The 18,990-nt window shown below is 38.1% G+C and overlaps 1 protein-coding gene across 5 annotated transcripts in view; it reads left to right on the top strand.

The window, feature by feature from the left end:
- lpp (LIM domain containing preferred translocation partner in lipoma) overlaps window positions 1–18,990 on the top strand; it is a 184,082-nt gene that overhangs the window by 94,635 nt on the left and 70,457 nt on the right. For all 5 annotated transcript variants that reach the window (XM_066709184.1, XM_066709182.1, XM_066709183.1 and 2 more), the window contains one exon: window positions 6,499–6,621. In XM_066709184.1, coding sequence (XP_066565281.1) covers window positions 6,499–6,621 — 123 coding nt within the window. The remainder of the gene's footprint in view (window positions 1–6,498; window positions 6,622–18,990) is intronic.

An 18,990-nucleotide genomic window follows, 5' to 3' on the forward strand; every position in this document is an offset into this window, starting at 1 on the left:
TCTCCTCTCTGAGATTCTCTGAAAGGGTCTGTGTATTCCTGGCAGAATCTGATGTAACAAGTACACTCATTCGTGCGATCAGATGGTTGGCACCACACTCTGCCTGCATAGCAATGGATTGGAAGACCTTTATTTTTCTGGGGAGTGAATGTGCCAGAAGGGGCCTATGCATTTGGTAATGGACAAAACCACTGTGGAAAGAGACTACATTTAAGCATAATCATTTTTGTATCTGCATGTACTTTAAAAAGTATTCATCATTTGTTTTTATGACTTTTCTTATTCCATCATCCTGTGTAAAGTAAATTACCTTAATTTTATGTAACGCGGTGTTTGTGGTGGAGTTTACCAATCCCTTCCGTCGAGGGACTGGTCTTTTGGCGTAGTTGGTTAGGCGCTCTTCTGGTGAGGGTGTGCGGAGCAAGGGGCACCCAGAGGCGTGCCCCGAGATGGCAGTACCAACCTGATTGGGGGGGTCTGACCCCACACACACAACATTTAAACTCTCTTTGTTTTGCTTACTAATCCTAGCATATCAGTACATATTCTCATGTATTAAAAAAAAATATGATCTTAGACAGTATTTGCAGTTACACAGACAGAGGTCCAGTGGCACGGTCAGGATTTAAACCAGGCAACCCCCGTGCAATAAGGGCGATCTTCCATTCCAAGCAGATGCTCTCGTCAGATGAGAGAGGTCAAAGCCAGTAAGCTTATAATTCCCTATAGGTTATAATGTTTTATAAACTCACCTGTATCCTATTGTATTTAACATTTTTCATTTCCTTGAAGGCCACATCTTCTCTAACTGAGCAATAATTCCAATTCAGAGTCCTTTGACCTAAAATAAAAAAAAGGCACCATAAAAACAATTTATGTATTCAATAGTCACAAGCTGTTGTTGTCAACCATAAGGGTCTGTTCACAGACAGAATCTAAAACCCCAAATCAAACCTGTGTATGTAAAAGAAATGTAAAGAGTGCTGTATTTTGACAGGTGATTATTCTATGCACTGAGAGCATGCTGTCTCCAAGGTTCTTCCTTCTAGAGCAGTAGTCGCATTAAAAAAAATGTTATAATTTAGACATGCTTTGAACTGTCTTTAATGTGTATTTATTATACAGATTTTCTTTAATAAAATAAAAAAGAAAGGTTTGTGACCTCAGTGAAAGCAGAGAACATTTCTCCTCTGGGTGGCGATAAGCGTACTGTTGAATCCGCTCTTCATTAGGAACGCAGTACTGCAGAAACCAGAATGCTCTTATTCTGTTCGACAATGTACATTATTTCATACGGATTCTTTGATGTTGCTGTCTGACTGCAAAAAAACTTAGTTGAAGTGTTATTAGCCCAGGATTAAGGCAGAAGTTTTGCCTTAACAATTTTGCCCTATACAGCCAAAAACTGTTTCTATATGAATGTCGAACGAATGACACCCATTCTTTTAATGATGTTAGAACTTGCCTTTCCATATATACACCTCTGTGACATACAGATTATATCACATTTACAGTAACCGTATCATATATCTAGGGCAGGATTAAATCAAAAATGTTCGCAAAGTGCGAGCACCAAAAGTCGCGGAAGAGTAGCAGGAAATCTGTGAAATCTAAAACATGAGGACCTGCGAGCGGGGAGGAGCCTGTTCTGAGGGCGTGGCTTCTGGGATGGGCGGCACCGCGAGAGGCACCATGAGCCAATCACAGTGTCTGAAACTGAAGAGAAACCAGAGCCAATCACAGTGTCTGAAACTGAAGAGAAACCAGAGCCAATCACAGTGTCTGAAACTGAAGAGAAATCGGAGCCAATCACAGTGTCTGAAACTGAAGAGAAATCAGAGCCAATCACAGTGTCTGAAACTGAAGAGAATCCAGAGCCAATCACAGTGTCTGAAACTGAAGAGAAATCAGAGCCAATCACAGTGTCTGAAACTGAAGAGAATCCAGAGCCAATCACAGTGTCTGAAACTGAAGAGAATCCAGAGCCAATCACAGTGTCTGAAACTGAAGAGAATCCAGAGGCGGAAGAGCAGGATGGGCTGCGAGAAGCAGCGATGCACCAATAAAGAGAAACACAGCGATCTGGTGCTCCATGCTGTGAATCCACAGCATTAATCTGCCCGCTGACACAGAACTACAAGCCTGTACTTCGTAGCAATTACAAATATGAGTAGGATAAAAAAAATATAAAATTAAAACCGAAGCCGCCATTGATGAAAGCTGTGTAGTTAATAATAATAATAATATTGGCAGACGCCCTTACCTAGGCGTTATCTGTAAGCAGGTGAATCAATGTTTGGGTGAATAACAGAGCAATGTAAATATTTTATTCAGCATCCACTTCCCAGCTAACACAACATTGCCACAATGTTGAATTACATTGCTACAACGTTGTGGCAACACTGTGTGTTAGCTGGGTTATGTGTAGTGGTGCAGATTAAAAACAAACTGTGACGCACCGGCTACGAAACTCATAGTGGTTACATTTACCATTGGAAGAAACTATCAACTCAAAATGAGCTGCAACTGTTCATTGGAAATCAGCTGTTTGCGCCGCTATGTTGGAGTTTCTATGTGAATGCAAGTCTCTGTTGTGACGCCCGACTCCATCAATAACATCAACAGACACGAGTGTGAGTGCAGGTGCGCCGCCCATAAAGACTGTCAGAGTGCAATATGTTTTAAGTAGTTTTAGCTCACTGAACATTACTTGTAATACGAGCACATTACAAGTGACATAACCTTCGGAATTAATAAGTACAGTGTTAAGCCACCTGTTTCAACATATCTGCCCGATTGGCCTGGCGGGTGTCGCACAGTATCGGAGCTCTGAGCGCCTGAGTTGCGGGTTCGAGTCGCGAGTGGAGCTGCGTCCGTGTTTATTGTTTTCAAACTCGCCCTGGACACGGTGTTGTGATATAACAATTACAATTACAATTTTTATTATCATCACTTGAAAATGAACAGTGATGATCACTCGTCATCAGTCATCACTCGATGCCATCTACTGTAAGAGGCAATAAGTACAAACTTTATACTCGGTGTCTCAAGGCGCAGCACTGACATATCTCTCCAAAGAATGTGTGCACTGTGGCCACACTGACAAAATATGTAATGAAGAAACCAGTGTTCATTGTTTACACATACATATTAAATATATGATGGTGTTACACAGATATATTTAACCTTGTGCCATTCTCTAAATTGCATTTCCATACATAGATACTCTTTACAGTACACCTTTGTAGTATGTCCGTCTGTTTGTGTGTGTGTGTGTGTGCGATCCGAGCCTACTTCGTGTGCTGTGTGTGTGTCAATGTAACATGTATAGTTATCACTTCCACTTTGTATAATGTGCCTGGGATAAAGGCACAACAATGACCATCCCCTAGAAGATTGTCTATTCAGATTATTTTTCTAAGATTATATTTGTTTCCAATCCTAAATGTATCCACTACATTGTGCAAGTGTGTCTTTAACGGATTATTTATTTATGTATTTATTTATTTAATCCAACCAATGTGCAGTGCACAAACCTCATACACTGGATGTGTACTGGCTTGCAAGTTACACATCCATATATGCCTGTACATATTCCATAAATATCATCCAGACATCTCCATGCTTTTCCTATTCATGTAAATATGAATATGAACTACAGTTATACTGTATGTTACGCTACAGCCGCTTTGACAGCAGAGTCACTCGATGCAGTGCTCGTCTCTTAAAAGTTGCGTTCAGTCCATATAGAGAGAGATGCATCAATTATTGAAAGCCTTGTATGTCCGGATGTCGACTACAAAATGCACACATTACGTACACATTCAGTCTGCGGTGAGTGTTACTGCGCATGCTTCTAGAGTACAGATGCACTGTAAGAAAGGAGACTTACTTGGGTTTCTAGGCGGTATCTCGATGTGAGTTCAACTTGTGAACTGCTGTAATGCTGATATATTTTAGCAATATGTATGCTAACCTAATATAAATGGATACTGGCCGACATTACCTTTGCCCTTCTGTTGGATGTACCCATCTGGAATAAGCGGTTTCTCACTGGTGAGTGCATTTTCTCATTTAAAAATTGAAACGAACACAGCTAGCCCACCTTTCTGTTATGTGTAAAACTTTAAACTAATGCCAAATGTGTCATGCATGGAAACCCGGGGCCCTTATATATATGATATAGATTGAATATACATAACGTTGTAGTGAGTACGAGTGAGGATGAATATTTACTCGATAGTAGGCACTACTCCCATGAAAGATGTGTGAAGAAGGAAACCATTTTTAAGACATCAAACATTTTTCAGAACAAACAAACTAGTGAATTAAACAAATAAGTCATGAAAAATATGAAAACATAATCGAAACACTGACACGTTACTGAACAAAATATAAAATAAAATGATATTCGTATGTTCTCTCTGTGCACAACAATAGGCAGCATTTCGTTTGTGTGGATGTTGGGCACAACATGTAACGTGTTACCCGCACTGTACAGCTGTATTGTAGTTGCGCCTGCGCAGACCTGTGCCGGACGGGCTTTCAAGAGAGGCTTTAGACAATCCGCAGTGTGTAAAACTAGAGGAGCTGCGAGAGCATTGTCAGGGGGTTTTCTCACAGATATTTTCTTGATTTAATGCAGCTAAAATGTAACCACTGTATTGTTGGGCGGGATTAACTACAACTTTAAGCAGCCGCAAATAACAAACTACACACTGTACAACATGGGGGTTACATAAAAAATTAGAAGAGAGTAGCATCTAACTAAACATGAAAGCGTGACTGAGTACAGGGGTGTAGTGTTGTAGTAGCGGCTGTGAAAGCTGTGTTTTATTCTGTCTTGTTGTGCGAGAAGATGGTTTTGCGGCGCAGATCGGGTCAGATTTAATATCGCGATAGTTCAGCAGTGCGATTTCCATTTGCAGACATGCGCTAATGCTCCTGCGAGCGTCTCGCAGCGCCAATATTTTTGATTTAATCCTGCCCCAAGTCACATTTAGCTGTATATGCAGCAATATATGTTGTTGTAGTCACTAATGGTAATGAATAATAATATATAGCTCTTCAAACACAATAAAAATGTGAGCAAGCAAGCCTGATCGATGGAACATGAATTACTTGCAGTGTACGTTTTCATTCAATAAACTGTCATTCTGGTGTATTATATAACTGGTAATATAGTTGCACATGAATACTCTTAAATTATACAGTTCAAAGAAACAAAAACGATTTGTGCTAAGTGTATGCCCTTTGTACTGCAGTCAGTGGCCTAAGAGTGATGACGTGTTTCGACTCACATGACCAATACATTATTCAGCTGAAATTGGTTTCAGTTAATACTACAACAGGTAATCCAAATAGTATTACATTAATGGTAAAACATATATAATACACCAAAACACAGTATAAATGTTTTCTGTTTAGTTTTTTTTTATATAATAACGGGATTAAAGTGGGTCAGTTACATATAAAAAAAAAATCTTTAAGTTTAATCTTTATTTCTATTGATTTACAAAAACAAACAAAGCTGTTCATTGTCCATGTATGTAATATGTAAATGTAACATTGTGACTGTATTTTCTGTCATTGAAATTTCAAACTCAAGTGGTGTTTTGAAGAGAAATCATTATATATTTGTTTTCTGCAAAACAGTTTATTTACCAAGATTGTATTATGTAAATGTTTTTTTTTTCTTAAAATCCTACTGAAATGGAACAATCATTGAACTGATGTGCTGCTATTGGAAAGAATGCAAGAGAGCACAAGAAAGATGTTTAGAGGGAAAGATCGAGAGAAGCAGTAAATGATCATGGGACAGGACAAGAACAGAAGGATAAATTGGAGCAGCTTGAGGATGAAAAGTGAAATGATATGGAAACGCAATTAAAGGTGAAGTAAAGGTAGCACGCAAAGAAGCAGCAGCTAGAGTTTTTTTTTTTTTCCAAGGAGAGAGAACTCTTAATTTGTTGTACTTTCAAGGTACTGCTGTCGTCTCAGGACTGGGCAAGAGTGAGAAGAGTCAAGCTGTGAAGCAGAATGCTGGCACATCAACAGCATAATGTTGGAAAAGCAAGCTAAAACCCAGAAAATATTTGAGTCCTATTTATTTTGCCTTTTCCCATCTCAGTCACCCACACATTCAAATATATTTTAATAATGCATAAGTGGGAGACAACCGTTCACCCTTCAAAGTCATGCCTCTATTTGTCACTGCAAAGGAAGGCAGTTAGGAAGTGCCAAAGTCATTTTTAAAGTCACCAACCAAGTAAACGATGTCATGCATTTCTCTGATCAAATCTGAAGTAGTTTGCAAGCTTTTGGCCACAACTCTCCTATGCTTAACGCCACCTCACTTATCATTTATATTTTTTAATATACTTTGTTAAGGTTTACATGGAATGGTTTGTGTTTATTCTCAAGATCTGGGTCAGCAGTTTTGCAGAGAGCAGGTTTGTACATCTTCTAAAAGTCATTTTGTTTCTGCCTTTTCCTCAGTTGAAGGGCCCAGAGAAGACATTGGAAGAGCGCCGCTCAAGTCTAGATGCTGAGATTGATTCCCTGACCAGCATCCTTGCGGACCTGGAGAGCAGCTCACCCTACAAGCCAAGGCCGCAGCAGGTTTGCGAATTTCAGTCGTCCTTAAATACATTGAAGAGATTTCTGTCTCCTAGATGTGACGAGTCAAACTGGGAGTTTCTGACATTTAGAAAGGGGAAGATTACTTCGAACTTGAACTTCAGTTAACAAACATATGAATCTTGGTTCCTGTATAGCATAATCAAGATATGTATCATAACATATTGGAGATATTATACTGACATCCTCTACACTGTGAACCGGGAATTAGATATCTGCTACTCTGAACACATACTAATTCATAAAGTGTCAAAGAGGACCTAAAGAAAAGAACATGAAGAGTCATCGTTTGCTTTGCATTGCCTGGGTTGCAGAAAAATGTGGATTCCTTCTTAGCTATTTCCCTTATTGAATGTAGTTTTTGGGCACTGTAGAATAATGATTAGACAACTGAGGTCACTGCATCAGAAATAGGAAGTATTGCAGCAATGGGAGATCGATTTTAGTTCAGTTTAGTTTAGTTAGACTGGGGAACTCTTCATGTTTAAACGTACCCTTCACTTTCATCCTCAGCCTTCTCCTGAAGTAACATGGGCTCCTACAAAGCATTACCTCCCAGATTAAAATCTACTTTTGATTAATTATGCACTATGTAGTGAACCCACCACCATCAGAGTCTAGGAGTCTTTTGATTATGGATTATGGAATATTTAGACAAATGTTTCATAACACATACAACAGTTTGTCAAGTGATAGACAATATTTAAGGAAAAGGTGAAATCTGGACCATATTGCCATACACGATTTTAAAAGATTATTTGATTCTCTAAATTGGAAATGTAGCAGTTGTTCTTGCTGTCCCTATAGAACATAAGAACATAAGTTTACAAACGAGAGGAGACCATTCGACCCATTGTACTCGTTTGGTGTCCATTAATAACTTAGTGATCCGAGGATCACATCTAGTCTATTTTTGAATATTCCCATACTTCAACCACATCGCTGTGGAGTTTATTCCAGATTGTAACAAATCTCTGTGTGAAGGAGTGTCTCCTGTTCTCCGTCTTGAATGCCTTAAAGCCCAATATACACCTATTATGTCTTGGGGGCATTATTGATATTAACAATTGAACTTAATTACCTAATGTGACTTATACTACATCACATTGTCCTGACTGTCTTATAAATAACATTGGGTTTAAGCTAACTACATTTTTAAATATAGTGTAATATAGTATAAATGTAATAGTAGAGACCAAATAACATCAAACATTTTACATCGTGTAGGCCAGAATGCACAGCCAGCCTGGATCCTTTACCCACGCCCTGCCCTATGCCTCCTTAAAAACATTTGTTTCTGCTGACTTCAAGAGGGAATTTATGCACAGACAGACTGGGGTCTAGTGTAGCTCATCTCTTTAAATTGCCCAGTGGGTCTCAGTAGCATGGCCCCAAGGTTGTGTTTCTTGGATGCCAGAAGGATGAGAACATTTTCCAGATAAGCAGATGGTGTGTCTCTGGTTGTTCATTTCAGACTTCTGTTAACCTTGTCTGTAGACGTAACCTTCAGTGACCTGCTGAAGTGTAGGGCATTACCCGTTACATAGCAGCCTGTGCCAGCCCAGCAGAACTGATCATCTGAATTGAAAACATCTTCCCATTAGATGTAATCTGCGACTTTTGAACTGTTTTAAACACTGTTTATTGTTTTTGGTTTTCGTTGCAGGCATCATCTCCACTGAGCATTCTCATATGCAGATGTGTCTAATGCAATGCAGGACCATTACGATTCTAGCATTATACATTCATTTACATTTTAAATGTTAGTGATAGCATTCCCCTTCAGGGAACATTCGAAGGTAATAGTTACTTCGATATTTATCTCAGGGGCATATTTATACTTGCCCACTCACAGAATTTAGATATGATGTTTCTTCTTTTGTAATATTATCATTGCATTATCTAAAATATATAATATTCTGTTATGCAATTGTTTACAAGTGCAAATGATTCCATATGCATCCATTTCACATTTTCCAATACAATTCTTCATTTCTGTTTCTGTGCCACTTTGGTCTTACGTGTTTATGCTGGATAGCGGTTGTCTGTAGATCCTGCTAGGGTAGAATTAGAAAAAGACACATTCTAGCACTAATTAAAGTGTCTAGCCAGGTTTAGATATGAATGACAGACTATCCTGTTTGTGGCCTTCTACTTGGACCTCCCTAATAGCATTAGGAGATTTGAGAGTTTTTCCTTTCTTTTTCCACTGACCACAACACTAGACTAACTGTTTCCTAATTTCTCTGCAACTGTGTTTTACACGCAAGGCATCAATGTCTCAGACAGGATTCTATTTTCAAATCCTGCTAAAACGTGTCCTAAAAGAGGTACAGCAAAAGAAAGAAAAACAACATTCAGAAGATGGTAAAACACGGGTTTATTTAAACAAAATTTCACAAGGGGCACTATTATGGGTATACCTGTAATAAAGCTGTCATTTCTGGATGTATTACAGTCCACAGTGCAGCAGTCCAACAGATGCTGTGAAACATATGTGTGTGAACACTGATGTGCAAAGAGTTTAGCCTGTTGTTGTTAGACAGAAACTAAAACCCAACCCCATTGTGGTTAGGGTGCAGATCCATTAAGATTCTAACTTCAGCCACAACCATGTTTATTCTTTATGCACTTTTTGGTGAGTCATACATACTAAATTTGCCAGGGCTCTTGGATTGTGCTGGAATCTCCAGGAATTACAGATTAATCTCTGAAATACTGTTGGGGAAACGCAGGAGAACAATAATTTTGAAACATAATCTAAATCTAAACTCATAGTAATTCATTAGTTTCATACATAGTGTTTGAAATGGAAAATGAACTTGCTTTCCCTTAAGTTCTGTATGTTAATTAGGGTTTAGGCTAAGGTTAGACTTTTGTCTAGTCTCGGGATAGGGTTATATTTCTCGGTCAACTTTAATTTCCATAATGTATAAATTGATTACATTGTGGGTGCCACATAGCTTAATTTGGCTGCTGTTAGGGCTACTGGTAAAGTAAATATATTAACCCTAACAGCAAAGGCAGACTGTATGAAACCTACACAGTCTACTGTCTTAATCTAAAAATCAAAACTTTCCTTTTAAATCTTAAAACTGAATCCAATAGTTGTATCTGTCCTAACCCTACCAAGTAATTAGGCCTAGTTATAAACTGTAGTAGCATTTTTGTTTTCTCTTTCTGGACCTGAATCACGTATGTAGAAAAGGTCTTGTGTTAAGGCGAGCTATACATTTTATACTGCTGCAAATCTGAGGTCAGGTTTGAGGTTTGTTTTCAGAGAAGCTGAGGAGTAGTTCTGTTTTGATACAGCCACAAACTTCTTTTTAATATTCTGTAGGATTTAAAAAAATAAAATGCAACCTTTCATAGCTCATAGCTGAAGAGTTACAAATTCTTAGAATCAGAGAAACACAAAGCTTCTTATGTGTTAGTAATTGCATGTGGCCAGGATTCATTGTAAGATGTGTAAGTTGGAGGACTGCATTTTTCAGTTTTCTTGTACTCTTCACTCATTTACTTAGACAAACTTGCATAACTGCAGTATGTTAGCTGTGCATCACTGTGTCTTTAAACAATCATTGTCTTCACATTTATTCAATGTAATAAAACTCTTGAATGAGTTGCAAACTTCATGAAGCATTATTCATTGGGTTATAATCTCAGTAATTATTTATCTTTCATAAAATCATAATGTTATATATATATAAAAGAATGGTAATGCATGTGCTTGTTAAATAATTAAATAATACAACGTAGCTACAATAAAGATGTTTAAAAATGCTTGGTAAGTGTTACAGGTAGGGGAATGGATTCTGAAAGCTTTACTCAGTGTTTGAAAAATTAATGTACACCTGCTCAGACTTGAAGAGCAAAGGAAATATACTGGATGGGCAAATGAACAACCAGAGCCGTATGATGTTTAGTGCTAAGGTCATATTCAGATTTGTTTGTTTCATCCTCTTTGAGTTATGCCCAGTGATGGATCAGGGCAAATAGTTTATTGACATGGGGGGAATCAAGGGGGCTTGCTTTGAGTAATTCTGAGCCAGTCCAATACTGATACAATACAGTAATGTGCCCCAGGGTGTGTGATAAGACCTTTCTCAGTGTATTGACTGGGTATGTTATCTATCTAAATAAATGTATAAATGCGATCGTTTTATTTTTCAGCAAGGTTTAAACGTGTGGTGTGTTACAAATGCAAACTAATTGTTTGGTTTGTTTTTCAAAGTAGAGTTGATACAGAAACAGTGAACAGTGAACAGTGCAGTGAATAACTTTGGCTGACCTTTTTGAATCCAGCTGCTTGCCCGAGATGTTCATGACTTGCATTATTCTGCAATACAACAGAACATACCAGGATTCAAACCCCACAAAGGCACAGCTGCTCTTTTGTGGACTTCAACAAGTATAACTGATTTAATTGACTGATTACCAAAGGTGTGAAATACACTCTAATTGCTTTTAGTTTATACAGAGTTAGAACAGAGCATTGAGAGTCCCTATTTCACACCTTCAGTGTTCAGTCAATTAAAAATCAAGTATACTGGAAGCCTTTATTTGTGTTTTATGGAATTCTTGAATGCTCCTGTGGCCCAATATTCACCCATGGATCATAGGATTGGTTAGCTTGTGTATCTGCACTATTAATGGCTTTTAGACAAAACTAATCTCAAAACAGAGTTTGTTTTATTATTCTATCATAAAGGTTGGAGTGTTTTCAATGATACTTAATGGCATTCTCAGTAAAAGACAAAGGTGAGCCATGGAATATGATTATTATGTAAGTCCATTATCATTTTTCTTGATTCCAAATAAAAATATTGTTTTGAATTCTTCAAAGATTCACAAAGAATTTTAATGTATGTGATTTGTGCACACTTTTTTTACAGTATGTGTCTTAAGTGTGATTAAGTGTGACAAGAAGAATTTGGCTAAAGGGAGGATTGCTCTGGACATTGATTACTTCCTTATAGAAATATTGAAAGTTTAATCAGGAAGCTACGATCAATGCACTTTCATTATAGTGCAGGTAGGACATCTTGTGTATTTTGTAAATCATAAACAGTAGACCTCTTTGACCCGATGATTCTACATCCAACTCCAAGGAAAGAATCCAGAGAAATTGATTGTCTGACCTTGGCAAAGTCATTGCTGATCCTCAATTTTCATCATGGCCATTCTGTTGTTTGACCAAACTTGAGGAGGTTGTGCAGCCCAAACAAATGTATTCTAAAACTCAGCGTGTAAAATCAATCACAAACTCAACTCCATGATCAGTAATAAACAACACTTCACATCAGATCTGCATGGGTGAAGTTAACAAAAGAGCACAGATATAACATTCAAAGTAACATTCACATTAGCGGCTGTGGCTGCAGTGCTGTATAACTGCACATGATCCTTGCTTTTGCTTGGATATCGATGCAGTAGGGGAAGTTAGCATGAACTTCTCAGCTGTATTAGAGTCTCTTGCTCGACTTAGCGAAACATCAGCTTTTTGTGTGGTTTTGAAATTCTACAGTGTATTACATCACTGGATAAATGTTTCAGTCATGTTTCAAACATCTGTTTGGTTCAATGGTTTGTGCTTAAGCCAAGCTTAAATACTACTTTGTGTAAATGTGTTTTGTAGCTCAATGAATTTCTAGGCTTAGAAATGTACATTCAAAACTTAAAGCAAAAATGTCTACATTTGATATAAAATTATTGAAAACCATATGAAATCAACATTACTTCAATTTATCTAATTTTTTAATGCCTCTGAGAAATTACATCACATTAAATCAATAACAGAAAAAAATATATATTTTCTTTATATATATATATATATATATATTTGTCATTTGACATAACAAACAGTGTTTTGTATATTTCAGCTTATTGGAAAGGTCAGATCAGGCAAACATCAGGAAATCTGGGAGGTTTTTATTTATTGATCTGATCTGATCTGATCTGATGTTTTTAGTATTGCAGTAGTTACACTCACCTAAAGGATTATTAGGAACACCTGTTCAATTTCTCATTAATGCAATTATCTAACCAACCAATCACATGGCAGTTGCTTCAATGCATTTAGGGGTGTGGTCCTGGTCAAGACAATCTCCTGAACTCCAAACTGAATGTCTGAATGGGAAAGAAAGGTGATTTAAGCAATTTTGAGCGTGGCATGGTTGTTGGTGTCAGACGGGCCGGTCTGAGTATTTCACAATCTGCTCAGTTACTGGGATTTTCACGCACAACCATTTCTAGGGTTTACAAAGAATGGTGTGAAAAGGGAAAAACATCCAGTATGCGGCAGTCCTGTGGGCGAAAATGCCTTGTTGATGCTAGAGGTCAGAGGAGAATGGGCCGACTGATTCAAGCTGATAGAAGAGCAACTTTGACTGAAATAACCACTTGTTACAACCGAGGTATGCAGCAAAGCATTTGTGAAGCCACAACACGTACAACCTTGAGGCGGATGGGCTACAACAGCAGAAGACCCCACCGGGTACCACTCATCTCCACTACAAATAGGAAAAAGAGGCTACAATTTGCACAAGCTCACCAAAATTGGACAGTTGAAGACTGGAAAAATGTTGCCTGGTCTGATGAGTCTCGATTTCTGTTGAGACATTCAGATGGTAGAGTCAGAATTTGGCGTAAACAGAATGAGAACATGGATCCATCATGCCTTGTTACCACTGTGCAGGCTGGTGGTGGTGGTGTAATGGTGTGGGGGATGTTTTCTTGGCACACTTTAGGCCCCTTAGTGCCAATTGGGCATCGTTTAAATGCCACGGCCTACCTGAGCATTGTTTCTGACCATGTCCATCCCTTTATGACCACCATGTACCCATCCTCTGATGGCTACTTCCAGCAGGATAATGCACCATGTCACAAAGGTCGAATCATTTCAAATTGGTTTCTTGAACATGACAATGAGTTCACTGTACTAAACTGGCCCCCACAGTCACCAGATCTCAACCCAATAGAGCATCTTTGGGATGTGGTGGAACGGGAGCTTCGTGCCCTGGATGTGCATCCCACAAATCTCCATCAACTGCAAGATGCTATCCTATCAATATGGGCCAACATTTCTAAAGAATGCTTTCAGCACCTTGTTGAATCAATGCCACGTAGAATTAAGGCAGTTCTGAAGACGAAAGGGGGGTCAAACACAGTATTAGTATGGTGTTCCTAATAATCCTTTAGGTGAGTGTATATATAATTATATTTCCCTCTCTGTACATTGTCACCCTTCAGAAAAAAAACATACATAGTCATTGGGTTTGTTTGTATTTGAATATTTTTTTGAATTTCAGTTAGCATTTCAGGTAGTTAGTCAGGTTGTTGCTACATGTTTGTATGGTTGCTCCATAATATTTGCATATATTTGTTTACTTATATTTTGTAATTGTTGTGTTGTGTTGTAGTGTTTTAGTGTAGAATTACACTAGAAAAGGAAACCGTGGGGTTTATATTTAATGGATTGGGAATTTAGTGTTCCCAATAAGCCTCAAAATGTTAAAGGCCAAACTCTGTAAAAAAAATAATAATAATAATAATAAAAAAAAAAAAAATTGCAGACCCTCTTCCTCATTTGAATATTAATATGTACGTATCCATTTCCACATGTGTGATTCAATCCTATGTCACTTTGGCTCAATATTGTGTTTTGTAACTGCCTAAATGCATCTATCCTTAGAATAAAAAAGTGCTGCTGAGCATTTCAGAGGAACATTTGAAATCTCTTCTACTCTCCTTTCTATTGAGTCAGATGTTCCACGCTAGCTTATTGACTGTAGCAAAGGGAGCACACAGTCTATGCAACACATTTCAAGGTGAAAAATCATTCAGGATTCATGGTCACATTTTCCAACCCCATATCTGAATTGTTTAGTTTTTTTCTGGCTTTCAAATGGAATGAACTTTAAATCTCTGAAGTTAAGAAACCAATGGTAGTGTCTATATGTTTGTAGATTTAATTAAAGCCCTTAAACTGTTAAACCTCAGGATGAAGTACGTAAGCAAAGCATAAAATCTTAGTCTGAGCGGGTTGAGGTGTGCTAATGAGGAGAGGTATACTCTTGTACTGTCATTATTTCTGCCCTGATGGAAGATTGTGCATTTGGAGACTGAGTCTGTGTAGTGAATTATTTAAATATTTTTTAATATTAGGCAATAATTTGTTTGAACTGTTTAAATGCTGGGGGTTTCCATGCTGACCAGCTCCACCATTAATTAAGAGTTTTAAACCATGTTTGGAATTTTGAACAATGGAATATATTCATTAAAAAAGTAAAATTGTTAAAGTTGCATTTTACGAGCAATGCATTTCCATAAATGTATGTAGACTATCAATACTTTGACATGAGTACTTTGGATACATTTTGACTAAATACCAAACTATTTACATATTTTTATAGTCAGATGTCATTACTGTCAATACAGTTCCCTATATTAGACTGTATCCGTAACTGTATTGGAAAAAAAAATATATATATATATATATAACTGTTCAAAAGTTTTAGGCAGTTGTGAAAAAATGCTGTAAAGTTAGCTTTCAAAAATAGACGTTAATAGATTGTATTTATATTATATATAGATTATATTTATCAATTAACTAAATGCAAAGTGAGTGAACAGAAGAATAATCAAAATCAAATCCATATTTGGTGTGACCACCCTTTGCCTTCAAAACAGCATCAATTCTTCTAGGTACAATTGCACGAAGTCAGGGATTTTTTAGGCATATAGTCAGGTGTATGATTAAACAGTTATACCAAACGGGTGCTAATGATCATCAATTCAATATATAGGTTGAAACACAATCATTCACTGAAACAGAACCAGCTGTGTAGGAGGAATAAAACTGGGTGAGGAACAACCAAACTCAGCTAACAAGGTGAGGTTGCTGAAGACAGTTTACTGTCAAAAGTCATACACCATGGCAAGACTGAGCACAGCAACAAGACATAAGCTAGTTATACTGCATCAGCAAGGTCTCTCCCAGGCAGACACTTCAAGGCAGACAGGGGTTTCCAGATGTGCTGGCCAAGCTCTTTTGAAGAAGCACAAAGAAACGGGGAACGTTGAGGACCGTAGATGCAGTGGTCGGCCAAGGAAACTTACTGCAGCAGATGAAAGACACATCATGCTTACTTCCCTTCGCAATCGGAAGATGTCCAGCAGTGCCATCAGCTCAGAATTGGCAGAAAACAGTGGGACCCTGGTACACCCATCTACTGTCCGTATAAGTCTGGTCAGAAGTGACCTTCATGAGAGACTTGCGGCCAAAAAGCCATACCTCCGATGTGGCAACAAGGCCAAGATTTATGCACGAAAACACAGAAGCGGGTGCAGGAAAATGGCAGCAGGTGCTCTGGACTGATGAGTCAAAATTTGAAATATTTGGCGGTAGCAGAAGCAGTTTGTTCACTGATGGGCTTGAGAGCGGTACACGAATGAGTGTCTGCAGGCAACAGTGAAGCATGGTGGAGGTTCCTTGCAAGTTTGGGGCTGCATTTCTGCAAATGGAGTTGGGGATTTGGTCAGAATGAATGGTCTCCTCAATGCTGAGAAGTACAGCCAGATACTTATCCATCATGCAATACCATCAGGGAGGCATCTGATTGGCCCCAAATGTTTTCTGCAGCATGACAATGACCCCAAACATACAGCGGAAGTCATTAAGAGCTATCTTCAGTGTATAGAAGGCCACAACAGAGGCCTGATCTCAACATCATTGAGTCTGTCTGGGATTACATGAAGAGAGAGAAGCAACTGAGGCTGCCTAAATCCACTGAAGAACTGTGGTTAGTTCTCCAAGATGTTTGGGCCGACCTACCTGTCGAGTTCCTTCAAGAACTTTGTGCAAGTGTACCTAGAAGAATTTATGCCGTTTTGAAGGCAAAGGGTGGTCACACCAAATATGGATTTGATTTAGATTTTTCTTCTGTTCACTTACTTTGCATTTAGTTAATTGACAAATATAATCTATTAACATGTCTGTTTTTGAAAGCATTCTTACTTTACAGCATTTTTTCACACCTGCCTAAAACTTTTGCACAGTACTGTATGTGTGTGTATATATATATATATATATATATATATATATATATATATATATATATATATATATATATATGCTATTTTCTTGCCTGTAATGGTGGGTAAGAGATGTGTGCCAGGATATATTTTGACCAAGGAGTGATGTGGACGCTTGCATTCCTCCTTGCAGAACCCCTTACTGGACTGACCCTATTGACTCTTCCTGTTAAGTTTTGTAGTAGGGCAGCACTTGCCACAAATCTATGTATTGAATGCAAAGTCATTCTCAGGCTAATGTAAACATTCAGCCCTCATTTGTGTTTGCAAAGCTAAACCATGCTTCAGGATAATTCCATTGTATGCTGTGCTGACACTATTTTTTATAGCCTATTGATTGGCGAGATGGGAGAGTAGAGTGTGAAAGCTGGTCCATGGGCCAGGTCCTACAAAGGCTTATTACATTGTCTAAAAGTTAGGTTCCTAAATAATAGATTAGTACGTATTAATTCCATTTGTGTTTTGAACATGTGAGAGGAATTAATTTAACTTTGGCTCATGTTTATACTACCAAGAATAAGTAGTATCATTTCAATACTGTTCAGTAAGAGCACTCATTCCCCTTTAAACAGAACAAAAGGCTTTCAGGGATTATCACTTTTTTATAGTGGAAGTCAGGTTCTCTGCCTTTACTTCAGTGTAATTCACTTTAAGTCTTGCTAATCTGCAGCAGGATTTTAGAATGTAAGTGAGGACTTAGCAATGCTGGGTGCACCAGCAAGCAAAGGTCAGGATAAGGTTTCTAGGGCAGTGCATAAGAAATCTCGCCTTGAAATTGCCCCTGACCTTTGAAGCAATTAACATTCTAATTCTTTCCTCTTGCACCTTTGAGATATTTTAAAAATTAAATATAAATTAAAGCCAAAAAGCTTTTAAAGGGATGTCTTTTTGATCTGTACTTGGGGAAAAAGGGAAAATACAGTATTTTGTAATGAAATATTAACGATTTTTCCTCCTTTAAAGAGACGCACACACAAAAAAAAACTGCTGTTTTCCCAATACAGATGAAGCAGTTTTAACTTGTTAAGAAGTTAGGAGAGGTTATGCTAGGAAAAGCGCTAAGCTGTTTGAATCATGACCAACAGAGCTCTGCTTAAAGCTGATTTGATAGTGAAAAACCCACTGGCTTGTCACAGGGACCCAGAGGGCTTTAAGGACACTAAGAAAACCAAACGCATGGGTGTCACTAAGGATTCAAAACACTGTTTTCTGTCCTGATCGTACCCTGATTTTCATAGGAGGCAATCAAAGAGTGCAGCAAAACCCCAAAATCTGTCAATTATTTTTCCTGATGACCTCTTTGATAATACGAATAGGGATTTCAAGCAGATCAAGGCAATGGGCTGTATCCATAAAGGGGTCGACACCAAAAAGTTGAAATGACATAAAGATGACATTTGACATGCCTTATTCATGGCACATAAACAAGCCATTTTTCATTCATTAAATAACATCAAATCAATAACTAATAGTCAGAAAGTACACTTCAGTCACCCCTTAATGGGTAAATTTAATGCGTCTCATTCTTGCTGTTGACACCATGATGGAAGTTCAGCCGAGTGTTTTCAGGAAGGCAAGACGAAAGCAGAGAAGTCTTGTTCGGACATTCCTAGATTTAACTTGCTGAGTAATGCACAGCACGTCAAGCTGAGAGATCACACTCGGGTGCATGTTGGGCGCCACAAAACATATTGCCTTTCACAATCAAGCGGAGATTACTTTAACAGCTTGACCTGAGGATTTGTTTGTCATCTGATTAGGCTGATTACGTGTCTTCAACATGTAACGTGAAGCACCACAGAAGTCCTTTGAATGTGCCAACAGGCCTCAGAGTGAGAAACCTTTTATAATCCACCAGACTACTAGACTTGTCTCATTTCTCATTCTGCAGCATAGAGTTAACTTTCTTTGCTCCAGAGCACTGCGTGCCATGTTTGAATGCAGTTATACTCCCTTTCTTGGAAGCAGTAGAGGCACTATGAAAATGTCTAAACTCAGCAGGGAAGGCTAAAGCAGGAAAACGGCTGCTTTGGTCTTTGAATTGCTCAGCATACTCAAACAACCATGTCACTATATTCATCATTCATTTGAAATGTGTGTGTGTGTGATTTCAATGAAAAAATAAACAAAAACTAATGTCAATTCAAGGTGCAGTTGTTTTTCTTTGCCTGTTTTTCTTAGTAGATTTTACTTTTGAATTTGCTAATCTGTATTAACTCTATGTTCCCTATTAATATGCTGACTTAATTGAGGGTA

This window comes from Amia ocellicauda, chromosome 7, assembly GCF_036373705.1.
Source record: "Amia ocellicauda isolate fAmiCal2 chromosome 7, fAmiCal2.hap1, whole genome shotgun sequence".
Taxonomy (NCBI): Eukaryota; Metazoa; Chordata; class Actinopteri; order Amiiformes; family Amiidae; genus Amia; species Amia ocellicauda.